Genomic DNA, 18,925 nt, shown 5'->3' with positions numbered 1-18,925 from the left:
CACACTGGGTCAAAGGTCAGGGAGTAAAAGTGTGTTTTAAAGGAGGTTTAAAAGCAGCGAGTGAAGGAGCCTGTCGAGGTAAATCGTTCCATAACTGATCAAATTCAGTTGGTGGACCTCTGTGTGAAATCAAGCATCTGGTTCACAGAGAGGATAACCCTCACATGGGCTGTACAACATTATATAGGGAGACAAAAACAGAGATTATCGTTGCCATCGCTCTCTCGCATGGACGTGGCAGTCTTGCTGTCTGCTGCGAATCCTCCCCGTACCTCCGTGACCTCGTCTGGTATCTGCTCCCTCCTCTGTAAGAGACAGTGAAGGAAAACACGTCTCTGCCTAGTCTTAAAAAATCTAATCTTATCATCCATTGTTCTTCTAGGGCCTCTTCTTCTTGTGGCCTCAGCTAACTGCTAATATTTAAATGGCTAACATTAACATGTGTGCCAGCCAGGTTAACATTTATGATGAACTATGATTAATTAACTGATGTTGAAACTGGAGCTTTACTGACCTCTGAAATTCCTCCTAAAGTGTTATTCAGTGTTGTGACAGTCAGCTGCTTCAGCTGCTGCTGGGATGGGCTGTGGCAAAGAGAACAGAGAAAATCAAAATCAGAGTTTTTCTCTGAATTAAAAGGAAACAACAATATATTCTACATGGTGAAACTGATGGTTTATGGTGTTTGGGTCTGTTTTTCTGTATTCATGCAGATAAAGTGTAAACTCAGATGAATTATACCATCAAATGTTAATGGAAAATATCAGGATGAGTGTCTGTGAGCTGAGAAGGATGTGAAGCGAGCAGTTTATCCCAGAGCTGAAGCTGCTCTGTGTGCAGAGATGAGCTCAGATTCCTGCTGTGATTGATCAACAGTCACAGAAATGTAGACTTGTAGTTATTACTGCAGTATGGTCACAGCAGATACTGATAAACATGTATTATGAGGATGGATGATCAAGTTTCTCACTCTCTCCTTTAAATCTCAGTTTTTTTCTTCTTCACAGTTTATCTGTTAATTTATTAATGAATAACACTGAAAGAGTTTCTGTTATATTTCCCCTTGAACATCAGCTTATTAGGGCGGCATTAGGAAATAGCCCCCCTCCAAAGAATGAATAAATGAATGATGATAATAATAAAATGATTAAAAAGCAGAGCTCAGAGTGGTAGAATGGTCAAACATGGATCCACGGGTGGTTCAACTGCATTTGGTGACGTGACTAAAGCAAATCTTTCAAATAATCCCACCATCAACGGGATGTTGTCTCCTTTACTACGGTTACTTTACTTGGTCACCGTGTGAATTTCTTTGAAATGAACCAAATTCTTTTATTTTTTGGTTGTTGCATATTTAACCTCTACAGTCAGGAAAGGAGGAGATGAGGCCTCAACAATGTTGGGTTGTAGCTGTGGTTCAGGTTAGAGTGAGTGTCCATGGAATAAATGTAAGTCAGTGAACTGGAAACGTGACTGTGTTCAAACTTTGTTTTCCTTTTTATAATGAGTCTAATCAAAGGTGGACAGAAGTATCTCCACTTTGACTTTTCTGTGTCACCATCAGAGCTTCTGCACAGTGTGGAGAAAGATCCAGAAGCAGAGCTGGACTGCAGACAGCCAGTCAGAGCAGCTGTGTACAAAGTAAGACTGAACATCTGTCTGCTGATGGACTCATTTCTGAAAACTGGACTTCTTGTGTTGTTCAGACATTGAAGAGTTTTCTTTCTCTTTAGTCTCATTGTTTTTCTTTCTTTCAGCAGATGTTGGTCTGCAGGAGGTTTTAGATGAACATAAGATCAGTCTGAGGAGGAGATGTGAACGTGTGACTGAAGGAAGTGATGAAACAGGAAGTAGAACCCTCCTCAACACCATCTACACTGAGCTCTACATCACAGAGGGACAGAGTGAAGAGGTTCATACCCAACATGAGGTGAGGCAGCTGGAGACAGCTTCCAAGATGGACGCCCTCCATGACGCTCCAATCAGGTGCCAGGACATCTTTAAAGCCTTACCTGACCAACAGAGACCCATCAGAGTGGTTCTGACCAACGGCGTGGCTGGTGTTGGAAAAACCTTCTCAGTGCAGAAGTTCACTCTGGACTGGGCAGAGGGCTTGGAGAACCAACATGTCAGTGTGGTGGTTCTGCTTTCATTCAGGGAGCTGAACCTGATCAGAGATGAGCAGTACAGTCTTCTGGAGCTGCTCCATGTTTTCCATCCAACATTACAGAAGGTCACAGCAGAGAAGCTGGCTGTCTCTCAGCTTTTGTTCATCTTTGACGGCCTGGATGAAAGCAGACTTTCATTGGATTTCACCAACAGGAAGCTGCTGTCTGATGTCACACAGAAGTCATCAGTCAGCCAGCTGCTGACAAACCTCATCCAGGGGAATCTGCTTCCCTCGGCTCTCGTCTGGATAACTTCCCGACCTGCAGCAGCCAATCAGATCCCTCCTACATGTGTTGACAGGCTAACAGAAGTACGAGGCTTCACTGACGCCCAGAAGGAGGAGTACTTCAGGAGGAGATTCAGTGATGAAGAGCTGTCCAGCAGAATCATCTCCCAGATGAAGACATCCAGGAGCCTCCACATCATGTGTAGTATCCCAGTCTTCTGCTGGATCACTGCTACAGTTCTGGAGCACATGTTGACTACAGAGCAGAGAGGAGAGCTGCCCAAGACCCTGACTGACATGTACTCACACTTCCTGCTGGTTCAGACAAAGAGGAAGAAGAACAAGTACCACGAGGGACATGAGACGAGTCCACAGGAGCTGACGAAGGCTGACAGAGAAGTTCTTCTGAAGCTGGGGAGGCTGGCGTTTGAACATCTGGAGAAAGGAAACATCATGTTCTACCAAGAAGACCTGGAGCAGTGTGGTCTGGATGTGACAGAGGCCTCGGTGTACTCAGGAGTTTGTACAGAGATCTTCAAAAGAGAGTGTGTGATCTTCCAGAAACCAGTCTAGTGCTTTGTTCATCTGAGCATTCAGGAGTTTCTGGCTGCAGTCTACATGTTCCACTGTTTCACCAACAGAAAGACAAAGGTGGTAGAAGGTTTTCTAGGGAATTTCCGAGAAGAATACAAAAACAGATATTTTTTTAACAACATGTTCGAGTCTTATAACTTCAAATTACTGGATGTCTTTTTAACTAAAGTCATGGAGAAATCCCTCCAGAGTAAAAATGGCCACCTGGACCTGTTTGTTCGCTTCCTTCATGGCCTCTGTCTGGAGTCCAACCAGAGACTCTTAGTAGGTCTGCTGGGTCAGACAGAGATCAGTCAAGGAACCATCCAGAGAGTCATCAACAACCTGAAGAAGATGAACAGTGATGAAATCTCTCATGACAGAAGCATCAACAGCTTCCACTGTCTGATGGAGATGAACCACCTCTCATTATTTCAGGAGATCCAAGAGTTCCTGAAGTCAGAGAACAGATCAGAGAAGAAACTCTTTGAGATCCAATGCTCAGCTCTGGCCTTCATGCTGCAGATGTCAGAGGAGGTTCTGGATGAGTTTGACCTGCAGAAGTACAAAACATCAGAGCGGGGACGACTGAGACTGATTCCAGCTGTGAGGAACTGCAGAAAGGCTGGGTGAGTCCAGATGTGATCATTAACATCATTGATCAGTGTAGGTTAGTAGTTTAATGTTGAAAATAAAATCAGATTGTAACCACAAAGTGTTTGTGTCCATACGCTGCAACCTTCCACACCATTCCTTTATTGTACAGACTCAGCAGCAGCTCCATGGATCCCAAATCCAAGAGTGGAGAACAGATTTGAAGTGTGTCACATCCATGCAGTCACAGCTGTTTCCACCATGTTTCCACTGATATTAATCCTGTTCAATGACACGTTTCATATTAGTGAATATGTTCTTTAGGACGTCCACTGACATGTTTAAGTGTCCTGCTGGAAATCACTCAAATCATCCATGAAATCCATGAAAAATCCTTTTAGTGTTTCTAACTTCACCCTCTGTCCTCTCTCTCTCTCCATCCTCCTCACTGCTTCTTTCACTGATAATCACACAAACATCGTATTCAGCTACAAAATAACACAATAATATCATCTGATGATCATTATTATAAGAGCAGGATCCATATTTGATATCAGAGTAACACACTGCTTGGTTATGTGCAGTCATCATCAGTGACTGTGGGTCAAACAGAAGCTCTCTGATTGGTTGCTGACCTTGGTCACCTGTCCACTCTCACCTGTTTGTGTTTGCTCTCTCTTTGCTGTCTCCATCCTCTCTCTCCTTTCTCTCCCTCTCTGTCTTTGTACGCCACTCAGGTCCAATGGAAACAGTGACATTTACAAACCAATCAAAGACAAACTGATCCATGTCAGGTTATAACAATATTCAAAGTGAATACAGGCTGCTGCTGTACACAGACAGGTAACATCATTTTGACTTGCTGTCACCTGGATCTGGACTCATAAACACTGAAGCCCTGAACAGGAATACAAATCATTTTCTGCCAACTAGCGACACACCAGCAGGTAATGGCTCAGAAAGCTCAAATGAGCCAATCATTTCTGTGTTTAGTTCCCCTGAAATCAGATCTGATATCAGCAGCTCTGAGTTCATTCATCATTATTGTCCAGTGATGAGATTTCTGCTCCGTTTGGTAACAGTCAGCAGGTTTTTCCTGCGTGTGGACGTGAACAATCGTACCTGACAGCAGGTAGCAAACAGAGATCATCTTTCCAGCTGGAACTCTTCACTGAGCTGAACTCATTCAAAATGTTCTGGAGTCAAAACAGGAAACAGTCCAAATGTGTGTCTTCAATCTGACTCTGGATCAGATCTCAGTGACAGACTGTGGACATTATGGAAGCCTAAATGTGACACCATCTTCCTCCTTCATCTGCAGATTAAAGCCAAACAAAGATTCTCATTAAAAGTCTGCAGGTCTGAGAGAGACTCAATCGTTGTGTCATGTCAAACACAGTAAGAGGAGCTGAAGCACAGATGTGAAGAGCAGATTCATCAGATTGTGACCTCACTCTGTTTTGTCTTCATATACATTCAGTCTGTGTTTATAATGCAGATTTTCTGCTTTTATAATAACACATTTATATTTTCTATCATCACAGACTGACTGGGTGTCAACTCTCAGAGTCTCACTGTGAAGTTGTGGCCTCAGCTCTGAAGTCCAACCCCTCCCATCTGACAGAGCTGGACATGAGTAGAAACTACAACCTGCAGGATTCAGGAGTGAAGCTTCTGTGTGCTGGACTGGAGAGTCCAAACTGTCGACTGGAGACTCTGAGGTGAGTTCACTGACTGCGGCTGTTGTTGTTTTTCTATATTTCAGGTCTTTGATTGATGTTTGAAACTTTCTTTAGTTCCTAAATGTTCAGGATGTGTCTGAAGACAAATGTGAAGAAGTTTGAGTGCTTTCAGAAATGTTGTCTTTCCAAACGACTGAACAAGAGTTTTTCCTTTTGGCTCCAAACAGAAGTGACAGACTTGAGCAGGGTTCATTTAAAGGCTGACAGAAGTGGAGTGGTGACGGGGAGATGTTTGACAGGACAGTGTTTCAGCCTCCACAGGTTCATGTTGTGCTCCATCAGTCAGTGAAGATGAAGTCAGTGCTGATGAGGCTGTAGAGTGTGTGAGGGATGTGAATGAGGATGATGAAGATCTGATGATAGCAGATAAAAACAGGCTGCAGAGACTTTGAGCCATACAGGGCACACAGTGTGTGTACAGAACAGCTGAAATCATTATGGAGGCCTCACTGGGATATGGAAGCATCACAGTACAGCTTCAGTGAAGCATTAAAGTCTCTGATATGAGATGAGAAATGAAGCAGCCAGAGCTTTTTCAAGAGTGGAAATCCACTGTGACTGTGAGCTGCTGCTACAGCCTCCAGATTTGCCAGCAGCTCATCCTGCTCAACATTTTCTCACCAACTTTAATGGAAGTGTGATGTTTTCAGCTGGAGTGATGGTCAGGGTGGCCTCCCTCTCCTCTTCTTCTCCTCTTCCTCTTTCATTTGTAAAGCCACTTCTGCTGCTTTCATTCATTTGGAAGTCCTGTAGCTGAGTTTGGGAGAGACTAACAGCCTCGGCAGCAGAGGGGAGAAAGGCTGTAACACCACCACTTTACTCTGTTCTACCTGTCACATCATTTTATCAGGAAACAAATATGCTCATGTTTTTACTATGTTTGTCTTGAAGATGTAAGAAGATCACATGGTGCTTTTTATTATTGTGTTGGTTTGTTTGCTGTCTCTTGGATGGAGCCCAGCTGTGCGTGGCCCCTGGGCCTGTGGTCAGAGTGTGTGCTGGATAATCCGGCCCAGGATGAGGCCAAACTGACATGGGATGAAATGTCTGTCACATAATTGAGCTTAGTGTAGTTTCATTTCTGCACAATTTAAAAACAACCAAAACTTTGTTCTGTCTTTTCTATGTTATACTGTAGACTTTCTTTGATACTGTGTCCAAAAGGAGCAGCTTTTACTTTGAAGGGGAGCCGTCTCTGTTTCCTCTTCAGGTTGGATGATGGAAGCAAATTAGTAGCTGTGTCCCAAAACGTCGGCTGCATCCTCCGGAGGCCGCATTTGAAGGCTGATTACGTCACAGCCAGGCGACGAAGGCTGTCCGTATTCGGCGACTCCTTCAAATGTGGCCGACAAATGCGTCCTTCATTTCCCCGAATTTGAAGGATGGGTCGGGTGTGTCCTTCGTGACCCACCATATCCCAGAATTCAAATTGCGGCCAAGCCAAATTTCAGCTGCCAACAATGGTGGCTGCTACTGAGTTTTAAAATTACTCTTATTAATCTTTCTGGGTCACAAAATAAACTTTTAACATATTTTCAGGCGAGAAAGTAGCTGTGTAAGCTTCAAATATCTGCTTGGTTTATCAAGACATCGCATATTTGCAAAAGTGTGCCGACGTTTTCGGAGACGTCTGTTTCCCGCTTGATAGCAAGCTGGAGGGTTCAATGGTCACTCCAGCCGGTGAGAGCAGCGGATGAACAGATGATGAAAGACTGAATGATTTCAAGCTCACACTTTGTCTAATAAACTTACATCTTTCATTCTTTATACAGATTGGAGCACTGTGGTTTGTCAGAGATCAGCTGTGATTATCTGGCAGCAGATGGATGGAGCCCAGCTGTGTGTGGCCCCTGGGCCTGTGGTCAGAGTGTGTGCTGGATAATCCGGCCCAGGATGAGGCCAAACTGACATGGGATGAAATGTCTGTCACATAATTGAGCTTAGTGTAGTTTCATTTCTGCACATTTTAAAAACAACAAAAACTTTGTTCTGTCTTTTCTATGTTATACTGTAGACTTTCTCTGATACTGTGTCCAAAAGGAGCAGCTTTTACTTTGAAGGGGAGGCGTCTCTGCTTCCTCTTCAGGTTGGATGATGGAAGCAAATGAGTGTGTGATGTTCTTTCAGTGTTGCACTTTGTAGACGCTCCCTGAGCACTGGTCTCACAGCCAGCTGCACATAGAGACCAGTGTTGTTAGTCCAGGTCAGAAGATGACTTGTTGGAATGAAAATGAGCTTGTAGTTTGTCTGCTTTAATAATGTGACTGGAAAAAGGTGTTAGACTTCAAATATGTCCATTTCTTTCACACTTCACCTTTAAAAGTGAAGCCTTGTGGTTCCTGGAAGGAAAAACATGACTTTTTCAAGTCTTTGTCCTGTTTTTATGATAAATGTACGACTTTAATGTGAAACATTCAGTTTTTTCTCTTGTTGTGTTTGTTTGAAGCTGCTTCCTGTTGGCTTCAGCTGTTTGGAGTTTCCATTTTCTAAACTTCTACATTCTGAACCTTCTTCAGCTCTGAACAGATGATGAAACACTGAATGATTTCAAGCTCACACTTTGTCTAATAAACTTACATCTTTCATTCTTTATACAGATTGGAGAGCTGTGGTTTGTCAGAGATCAGCTGTGATTATCTGGCAGCAGCGCTGAAGTCCAACCCCTCCCATCTGAGACAGCTGAACCTGAGCTACAACTACAAGCTGCAGGATTCAGGAGTGAAGCATCTGTGTGGTTTCCTGGAGAGTCCAGGATGTGGACTTGAAACTCTGAGGTCAGTCAGCATGTTTTAGTTGTGCTGAGATGAATATGATGTGAAAGTTGTGCTGACACTAAACTGCAGACATCAGGCTGATATTATACTGATCCACACTGAGGATCTTCATGGTAAAGTCTGTTTTCTTCTTCTCTGGTTTAGTCCATTGACTGCAGCAGAACAATGTTCACATTTCAAACAGTGAGACTCAACGTATGGCCCGCGGCCCACACGCGGCCTGCCCACCTTTCCTGATTCAGAGAGAGGGGACCCTGATTAACTGTGTAGTGTTCTTCCTCACAGTTCTAAGTATCAGACACAACAATGAATAATCCACAGCTGACTGTCTTTAGCAGGTCAAAGGTCACGGCACACAGCAGACAGTGGGAAATATTATAATTCTGATCATTTATCAGCACATATCCATATGTATAAAAACAAAGCTGACACTGTGAGACTTGATCAGAGGTGTGATCATCACAGCAGAGGCCTTTGTGTCAAAGTCACTGAGGATCAAACAGAAACACATGAAGCAGATTTTCCTGTTCTGGCTTTTTATAGCAGATAACCTTCAAAATATTCTGCAGTCCATCAAAAACTGAAGCAAACCATGAATCAACATGTGAACATGAGCTGATGCTGCTGAAGTGAAGCAAAGTTACAGAGGTTTGATTACAGACACAGCTGAGAGTTTGTAATCTGTCATCATTTTAAAAGGTTTAAATTTCTTCAGTATTGAACAGCAGAAATGAGGCTTTGTTTTCGGAGGCCGACAGCAGTGAACACAACAGCAGACTGGTGCGTAATAAGCAGTGAATAATGCAGGAAACAGATTTTTGAAGGTAAACTGTTCTTGAAGTACACTGAGAGAGAGAGAGCTGTGCAGGAAGTAAAGGTCAAAGTCAGAGAGAATTCATGACGATGTTCATCAAACGTAAAGCGTAGTTTGGATCTTCTTCTGCTGCTGGTTCACTCAGTTTTGGTTGGAGACAGATGAAACCTGCAGCTTCAGGATCTGTGAGCTGTCCACTTTCAGCCCCGACGGCGTGTCCGTGTACGTGCCGTCGAGTGAACGATCCACGCTCTGTGTTTCCATCTTTGTGTGTTTAGCTGCTCTCATTTACTGTTTTGTCTGTTTGCTTGTTGTTGAAATACTTTTGGGAGCTTTAACCTGAGATTCTGGCAAAATACATTTATATTAAAAATCGATTCAGGATTGAATGAATCAACATCGTTTTATTCAAATTAAAACCATTTAAATAGGAAAATCCATTTTTTTACACCCGCCTCTAATGCTGGGTAATGTCAGCTGGTCCATGTGCAGCTGGCTGTGAGGCTCAGGGAGCGTCTACAAAGTGCAACACTGAAAGAACATCATCCATAAATATTGAGTAATAACTGGACTCTCATACAGCGAGACTCAAATGCCTTTAAACATCAGCTTATCCTGCTGATCCAAGTCCAACACTGAGTTTGTAAAAACATGTTTGTCAATCATTTTGTTTGGTTTCTGAGGAAAATGATTCAATAACTTGCTGCTAATACACAACATTTCATCATATTTCCTCATAACCCTCTTTTGTCTGACCATTTGATCCCGTTTGAATTTGCACTAAAGGATCCACAGAGTTTGGTGACAATAATGACAGTAGATGTTTGTGTGAAAGTGCTGGAAGCAAATGAGTGTGTGATGTTCTTTCAGTGTTGCACTTTGTAGACGCTCCCTGAGCACTGGTCTCACAGCCAGCTGCACATAGAGACCAGTGTTGTTAGTCCAGGTCAGAAGATGACTTGTTGGAATGAAAATGAGCTTGTAGTTTGTCTGCTTTAATAATGTGACTGGAAAAAGGTGTTGGACTTCAAATATGTCCATTTCTTTCACACTTCACCTTTAAAAGTGAAGCCTTGTGGTTCCTGGAAGGAAAAACATGACTTTTTCAAGTCTTTGTCCTGTTTTTATGATAAATGTACGACTTTAATGTGAAACATTCAGTTTTTTCTCTTGTTGTGTTTGTTTGAAGCTGCTTCCTGTTGGCTTCAGCTGTTTGGAGTTTCCATTTTCTAAACTTCTACATTCTGAACCTTCTTCAGCTCTGAACAGATGATGAAACACTGAATGATTTCAAGCTCACACTTTGTCTAATAAACTTACATCTTTCACTCTTTATACAGATTGAGGGGCTGTGGTTTGTCAGAGATCAGCTGTGATTATCTGGCAGCAGCACTGAAGTCCAACCCCTCCCATCTGAGAGAGCTGGACCTGTGGAGAAACAAGCTGAAGGATCCAGATGTGAAGCAGCTGTCTGATCTTCAGCAGAGTCCAGACTACAGACTGGAGACTCTGCTGTAAGTTGAGTGATGGAGTGAGTGGGTGGTGCTGTCAGCAGTATTGTACTAAACACAGTCAGTATGAAACAAAGATCCAGTGTTTTCTGTAAAGCTGCAGCTTCTCATTGAAGCTGTGAGAGGAGAATGGTGACAGGCTTCAGGATTGGACACAAACACTTCCTGTTTCTGACCTTTATGGTCACCATAGTAACAGCTGACACGCTCTGATCAAACACTGTCAACAGCCAATCAGCTCTCTGAACAAAGCAGCACGCAGACCAATGACTGCATTCATTTCCAAGTTTAAAGCAGTGAAGAACACAGTCTGTAGGTGAGGAAGAATTTAGTGAGAGCAGATGTTTGGATGGAATTCCTCCACTTAACAGCTGGAACCGTCCATCTGGATTGTTGGGCTTGTTGTTGGGGTTCCTACAGAGCTCAGAGTGGACACACCAAGGTTCTTCTAATGAATGAAAGTCCAAACTCAAACTAGGAGGGAAAAACATTTTCATCAACTTCAATAAAAATCCAAAGATTAGAAAAAGTGAAGCAACAATGAGTCCTAGTACAGTCCCAGCACTGAAGTCCCTGCTGCTCTTTATACTGGATGTGCTGCATCACTGACTGACAGCTGATGAAGAGTCTCTGGAAACACTCGTTTATCTCCTCTGCTCTTCCTTCTTCTCTCTGCAGGTGGAGCTGGTGGTAAACAGGACGGTGTGTGTGCTGAGAGAGGAGGAGCTGTGTCCTGATGATCCAGAGAGGTTGAAGCAGCAGCAGCTTGTGTGTAGAGACGCTCTGACTGGGCCATGTTACTGGGAGGTGGAGAGGAGAGCTTCATCCAGCAGTGACTGACAGAGGAATGAGAAGAAGTGCAGATGACTGTCAGTGCTGCAGAGTGAACTGCTCTGAGAACAGCTCCACTGTCAGACACAATGTAGAGTCCAGCATCATCCCTGTGTGTCCCTTTGGATCTGACAGAGGATCATCAGTGTATCTGGACTGCTCTGCTGCTGCTCTGTCCTTCTACAGTCTCTGCACAGTCTCTGTCTGACTCTGGCTTCAGACCCTCCTGGATCAAACTCACCTGGAAAGACTTTCAAACATCACTCAATAGATTTGAATACAGAATATATTTGATATATACTGTAGATGTACTGTAGAGTTGCAGTTTGTCACTTGTAAATACAGTCTGTGAGCAGCTGTGAGCTGAAAGATCTTTCTAGAAACACGAAATGTTTTCACTCTTCTGTTGCTTTTTCATATATTTCCACAACATTAATATTGATCCCACCTGTCTCACGTGTTTCATGCTTTTATACATAATAACAGGACACGTGTGATCTGAGCGCTGCTGTGGTTGCTGTGCTGCACGTCTTCATTTAGATAACAGAGACATCTAGTGGTTCAGAGGGAGAACTGCAGGAGGTGGAGCTGTGTTTTAGCATGGAAAACTTTTTATCTTTTAGGCGCAGATACAAATATGACAAGTATCAGTGTAAGATACAAAAGGTCACATCAGTCAGCAGAGGGAGCAGTGATCACACAGCAATGTAAGAATAGAAACATAACAGTGAATCTGGACATGTATACAGATGGAAGCAAACAAACAGGATGTAACACTACATTAAAGCCACAAATGGGAAGAAAACAAAGCCAAAGGAAAATATATTTGATCTCAGGAATCCAAATCAGATGCTTTAGAGCAGGGGTCGGCAACCCTGGGCACGCGTGTCACAGCTGCCACGTGAAGGGTTAACTGATGGCACGACCATAGCTGGACTGGCCATCGGGCATACTGATGGTGATTTTTCGTTTTTATGGGCCGATGATGTTTTTTTTTGTTACGGTATAAACGATGAAAGGTGGCGGATTGGCCGGATGCTGGTCGATGTGTAAAAATAAGTCAGTTGTTTGGTGGTGGCTATGGCGGAGCTTCCACAGAGGCAGCAGGTGGATGAGGGAAAGGGGAGGCAAGAGGAGCAGAGACCCGAGGCGGCCGCCGGTCCGAGTGTCAGGTGAACTGAACTTCAGGTAAGAAGTTATGACCTGCAGTCTATCTGGGTCAGATATAAACCAAGTTTAGGTGGAGTTTATTTTCCTTGTGCTGACTTTTTACAGTCAGTTACAATAACTCGTACTGCTACTAGTTAGCATGATGGAGTTCCTATACAGCTGGGTGGTGCTATGATGTTACTGATAGTGAACTTTACAGTGGCTTACAAAAGTATTCGGCCCCCTTGAACTTTCCCACATTTTGTCACATTACAGCCACAAACATAATTCAATGTTATTGGAATTCCACGTGAAAGACCAACACAAAGTGGTGAACACGTGAGAAGTGGAACGAAAATCAGACATGATTCCAAACATTTTTTACAAATAAATAACTGCAAAGTGGGGTGTGCGTAATTATTCTGTCATGGAAAAACACACGGCTTTAGCTTCAGAAATCCTCATTTTTATGTCATCAGTTATAGTTGCATGTATTCATTATCTTTCTGTTTATTTTTTTTAATTTATTTTTTATATTTTTTACAAACAGAAACAAAAAACACAAAAAAAGAAAGAAAGAGAAAAAAAAAAAAAACAACCCAATGCTCCCCCCCCCCCCCCAAAACAAAAAACAAAAAGCAAAACAAACAAAAAACACCAATCCAAACAAACAAAAATACTACGCTCTAACAGTAACATAATGGCATAGTGAACCACACAGATCTACTCGGCCTGGGGGAGCTCCCCTCCACCTCTTTACAGGTCCCATGTCGTTAGGTTTTTACTACTGTCCGGTCAGCACTTTACAGTCCATCCCTGATCATATATGGTGGGGCAAACTACCTTTAAAAAAAAGAAAAACAAAAAAAACAAAAAACAAATAAAGAACATATCCTTAACGGACCTTCCTTCTTACAGTAGTTGCGTGAATACCTCATCCCACATTACCACCTTCAACAAATCTCTCCCATTTCCTCCAGTTTTTATGAAAATGGTCCATTTTAAGGTTCAGAAAAAAAGTAAGTTTTTCCATTCTATATATTTCCTCCATTATTCCTATCCAATCTTTCTTTGTTGGGGGCTCTTTCTCCAGCCATCTCCTGGTAAGCGCTTTTTTGCCAGCTCCCAACAGAATGTTTATCAAGTATTTGTCCTTTAAGGAGGCTGCTGATGGGATATCGCCCAAGTACACAGTACAAAAATCCAAATTTAGTTTGAGACCAGTCACCGAGTAAATTGAGTCGACCAATTCACTCCAGTAGGACAGGATTATTGGGCATTTCCAAAAAATATGGAAATGGTCTGCCATGTTTTCCCCACAGTTTCTCCAACATTGTCCATCTGTTAGTTGACCTTTTTGTTTGTATTTTATTTTGGGTGTTATAAAAAACCGAATAAAATTTTTCCATGTGAATTCCCTCCAATAACCCGAGCTAGTAGTTTCCATCTGTGTCCTGCATATATTTAACCAACTGTCCTCTGGTATGTTGATTTTAGCCTCCGTCTCCCATTTAATTTTGATATAATTGGTTGATTGATCCTTAAGTGATTGTAAGTTCTGATAAAGTTTAGCAATCAATTTGTTTTTAATCTGACCTTTATAGGCTTCTTTTATAACGGGGATTAGGCCTTCATTACATTCTTCCATAGTTTTTATATTACTATTGAAATAGGATCTAACTTGGAGATATCTGAAAAAATCTTGGTTTTCCAAACCATAGGTGTCTCTTAATTTTTCAAAGTTTTGTAATCCTTCTTTTCCTAACAATGAACAAAATGGTCCAATCCCCTTTGTTAACCCTTTACAGCCGATCGGAGCGGGCACGCTCTGTTTTGCGTAACTATTTTTAAATCCCAGTAGCACTGCAACCACGTAAGCTAGCGCAAAAAATTTTTTTGCATATGTAACCGGAGGAGTTGTACTTACATCTTATGCCATCAGCTTGTCCTAGGTCACGGTTTCCTTCCACATAAAGCTTTGCAAAAACTGCATAAAAAGCGCTTGCAGGAACAAAAACATAATATTCCAGAAACACGCTTTGCCGGTCCGATCAGCTGTTCATAACACTTCTTACGTTGGAATAGACGTCAGCGCGAACTTTTGCATTTCCGCCATTACCTGCCCGAAACCGGAAGTGACGTCATTTTCGCGGAAATTTTGTCTTTTTTACTATCAGGGCCTCAGGGCCTATACTCGTCTTTTTAAAAGTTATCTTTGACTTTATGACTTTCTGTGTCGTTTCTGGGATGCTTAGGACTCATATTGCACTGCTGGAAATAGTTTATTTTGATGCATATGCTGCTTTTTTGCAAATTTGCAGTATAATATTTATTTTCGTTTTTCCTGCAGTGTATAAAAATTGGTGTATTTCAAAAATAAAACTATGAAGACACTCAAAATAAATTTCCTGTGGTGGGAAACTATTTTGTGCAACTTTTTTGTGTTTACAGTTTTGAGGGATAAGCCTCTTAAATTTCTCTATCTACAAATATATGTTAAAAAAGCAAAAACGATTTTCAATTTTTTTGTAGTTTATTGCACTTTTTTGCAATTTATGTAATTACTATGCACTTAATGAATACATATTATTAAAATCTGGGCTATAATGGTTGTATTGATGTATAGCAACTTGAAATGCTCCCAAAAATGGCTCCACAGCAGGTAAAAATATAATATAAGCTCTGGCGGACTTGGTTCTATGGTAGGTCTTAAAGGGTTAACCAAGTTGTATAACGTCTATCTATCTGTGCAGGGATAAATTCCTTATCATGTGTGACCCATCTGAGTTGTTTAAGACCAGCTCCTAATTTAAAACTTTCACATTCATCAAACCATATCTTTAGAGGAGTTTTAGTCCATTCATTTAGATTATTTTTCTGTTCCAAATATAATTTTTTATCTCCTAATATTGTCTGTAGTGGTAATTTTAATTGTGTCACATCTAAATATTTCCATTTTGCTTCATACGTTGGATCACACCAATAAATTAGATATCTTAATTGTACTGCTTTAAAATAACTTTCTAAGTTTGGGAGGGAGAGTCCACCTCTTTCCTTAGGTAGTTGCAATGTTATATATCTAACTCTTGGTTTGCGGCCTTTCGATATAAATCCCGAAATCATTCTGTTCCATATCGCAAATTGTTTAGCTGGTACATGTATCGGTATAGATTGACAAAGAAAAAGCAGTGGTGGAAGTATATTCATTTTGATCAGGTCAATCCTATTATACAGATCAAGTGGCAGTAGGTTCCACCTTTGAATATTTTCTTTCAATTCCCTTGTAATTGGTAAATAGTTTATTTCATAAAGTTCTGTCAATGTTTTAGGAATCTTAATACCTAGATATTTAATTATTTTATTATTCCAATTAAATTTAGACATACTTTTGATCTTTATTGTGGGAGCGTAATTATAAGTGATCACCTGTGTTTTTTGTATGTTTATTTTATATCCAGAAAGTTCTCCAAACATTTCCATTTTTAACCATAACTTAGGTAAGCTTCTTTCTGGGTCTGTGAGGGTCAGCAAAACATCGTCTGCATATAATCCTATTTTGTATTCCATATTCTGTATCCATATCCCTTTAATTAGTTCATCCTCTCTAATAGCTTGCGCCAGTGGTTCAATAAATAAAGCAAACAGGGGTGGGCTAAGCGGACATCCCTGCCGACATCCCCTCTGCAAGTCCACTACTCCAGTTAAGCTCCCATTTATTTTTATTCTTGATGAAGGTAAATAATATACATTTTTAATCAGTTGAATAAAAGGGTCTCCGAAACCAAACCGCTCCATAACCAAAAATAAATAATCCCACTGGACGGAGTCAAACGCCTTTTCAGCATCAAGGCTTAATGCAATTGATTCCGTTGGGGATTTATTCATATAATCCATTAAATATAAGGCACGCCTTATACTGTCCTGTATCTGTCTGTTTTTGAGAAATCCTGTCTGATCTTCGTCAATAATTTCTGGTATAGTATTTTTAAGCCTTTCTGCTATTATTGAGGTGAATAATCTATAATCCATATTCAGGATTGAAATTGGTCGATATGAACTGCATTCCCTTTGCTCCTTGCCCACCTTTGGAATTACTGAAATTATTGCCTTAATTATTCTTACGTCATTAGTTATAGTTGCATGTATTCATTATCATAATTTAACCTTTAATATTGATGTCTTAAATTTATTTTGTGTAAATTAGCAATTTTATGGTATTTATATGGGCCAGGCCATAACATGAGCTATGCGCAGCATAGCTTTGAGGGTTTGATGGAATCTCTCCAGAGCACCTTGACTTTCTGGGTGGTATGGACTGGATTTTACATGTTATATGTGCAACTCCTCCACAACCTGTGCAAACACTTTTGAGGTGAAATTCGTTCCTTGGTCTGTTTGAACAACCTTTGGAAGCCCGAAAGTAGAGAAAAACTTGAGCTTTTAGCACCGGTTTTGCTTTCAGCGTGCGTAGTGGAATTGCCTCCGGGTACCTTGTGGCTGAACACATTATTGTAAGTATGTATTGGTGTCCGGATTTAGTTTTTGGCAGGGGACCCACACAATCCAATATCACTTTTTCAAACGGCTCACCAACTACTGGAATAGGATGTAACGGAGCAGGTGGAATGGGTCTGTTAGGTTTCCCCGCCATCTGACATGTGCTACAGGTACGGCAATATGCCACCACATCAGCTTTCAACCCTGGCCAAAAGAAGTTTCGCAACACCCGATGATAAGTTTTGTTCACCCCAAGATGTCCAGCCATGCTGGCATCATGCGCTAAGCTAAGCACCTGCCCTCGATGTGGCTTCGGCACCACCACCTGCGTAGCACCAGGCAAACCACACCGGTCAGGGGACCACCTCCTCATAAGAACTCCATCTTGCACAAAATAAGAAGTGGGAGATTCACTTCCTGCACTCTTAGCTGCAGATAGAAAACAGGGAGCCAGTGATGAGTCATTCTGCTGAGCAGTTATCAATGCATCCTTACTCAATTTTCCATCCAGCTCTGGCATCAGTTTTGTCACATCATTGCCGCTTCCTGTTCTGCCACTCTCATGGCTAGGAGACTTTCTTTCCTCTAGCGTCGCCATAAACGTGTCAGCAACATCCATAACATCGTCAAATTTGCGCGACTGCGCACGAGTAACAGCACAAACAGGAAACACACTTGATATAGGGGCGGCAACATCAGTGACAGAAGAAATAGGCGTTTCCATCACTTCAGGCGGTGGGAAAACTGTTCCCCCAGGCAAGTCATTTCCTAGAATAAATGAAACCCCTTTAATAGGCAACTGGGAACTTACGGCAACTTTAACATGCCCCGTTATCACGGGCGAATGCAAATGTACTTTGTGTAACGGCGCCCGAAGAACGCTCATCTTAATTCCCCAAACCAACACATCTGAATCACAGGCGGTTTTATCGGATAATGGCAGTACACTATCCAACATAAACGGCTGATGCGCACCTGTGTCCCGAAGAATAGTAACAGGCACTTTATCCCTATCTTCTCCCGTCACAGAAACAAAGCCTTTCGTGATAAATGGTTCAAAACGTGGCTCTATTTCCACATCCGCATGGTGCAAATCACGGGTGAGAGTGGAATGCGATTTAGGCAAAGGCACAACTTTGATAAGACCTATGCCCGCTGGATTTTTAGAGCCTTTGCACTGCTCTTTCCTCCGGAGCGCAGGACAGACAGCGATCAGGTGTCCGGGTTCGCGACCATAAAAACAGTCGCGATTAACACCATCCTCCTGTCTATCTTTCAGTCCTATCTTTGGTGACTTTATTTTCCTTTCCTGTCCCACCCTGATATTCTGTGAGACAGCGGCTGGAAATATAGTTTTGTGGGTGAGAGTAAACTCATCAGCCATCACCGCTGCTTTAGCAAGTGACGTCACCTTCTGCTCATTCAGATAAATAACTACTTGGTCTGGCAAACGTCTTTTGAATTCCTCCAACAAAAGAAGCTCTTTCAGCCCCCCGAGATCTTTTACTTTACTGGTCTGCAACCAGCGTTCAAACAAGCGACTCTTTTCACGGGCAAACTCCACAAACGTCTGATTGGCAGTTTTTTCACACTTCCTAAACTTTTGACGGTATGCTTCTGGGACGAGCTCATATGCCTGCAACACAGTCTTCTTCATGATGTCATAATCCAGGATATCTTCAATTGATAAACCGGTACACACCTCCTGGGCTTTGCCAACCAGGTTGCATTGCAACAGCAGCGGCCAAAATTCCTTCGGCCAGCTTAACGCGGCCGCTATACGCTCAAAAGTGTCAAAATAGGAGTCCACTTCGGCCTCACGAAACGGAGGAACCAGTTTAACGTGTTTGGTGATGTCAAAACCTGTTGGGACAGTGGTGGACGTACTGGGGTGACTAAAGGCAGATGTGGAGGGCTTTCGCTCCAGCTCCAAAGCTCTGACACGGAGGTGCATTGCTTGTACCTCAAGCTCTTTAGCACGGGCTTCCACCTCCCTTATGCGGAGGGTCAAACGGAGATCTTCCGTAGACCGCCCTGCCAGGGGT

General features: G+C 42.2%; 1 protein-coding gene across 1 annotated transcript; it reads left to right on the top strand.

Annotated features, from left to right (window-relative positions):
- Positions 1 to 1,561: 1,561 nt before the first annotated feature.
- On the top strand, positions 1,562 to 2,978 carry LOC147336736 (protein NLRC3-like). Its single transcript, XM_086285593.1, has 2 exons — positions 1,562 to 1,641; positions 1,758 to 2,978. Exon 2 carries the CDS (start codon positions 1,958 to 1,960, stop codon positions 2,966 to 2,968), a length of 1,011 nt encoding a protein of 336 aa, XP_086141719.1. The 5' UTR covers positions 1,562 to 1,641; positions 1,758 to 1,957; the 3' UTR covers positions 2,969 to 2,978.
- Positions 2,979 to 18,925: the final 15,947 nt, after the last annotated feature.

The sequence above is a fragment of the Aulonocara sp. 'chitande type north' Nkhata Bay genome, linkage group LG3, assembly GCF_057382095.1.
Source record: "Aulonocara sp. 'chitande type north' Nkhata Bay isolate Kocher_YH1m ecotype deep benthic linkage group LG3, A_spYH_male_GT1.1, whole genome shotgun sequence".
Lineage (NCBI taxonomy): Eukaryota > Metazoa > Chordata > Actinopteri > Cichliformes > Cichlidae > Aulonocara > Aulonocara sp. 'chitande type north' Nkhata Bay.
The sequence above is the reverse complement of the archived record's forward strand: the minus strand, read 5'-3'. Positions and strand labels throughout refer to the sequence as shown.

What these genes read in the sequence shown, in the direction of transcription:
- LOC147336736 (XM_086285593.1), top strand. Translation starts at nt 1,958, where the DNA reads ATGGACGCCCTCCATGACGCTCCAATCAGGTGCCAGGACATCTTTAAA.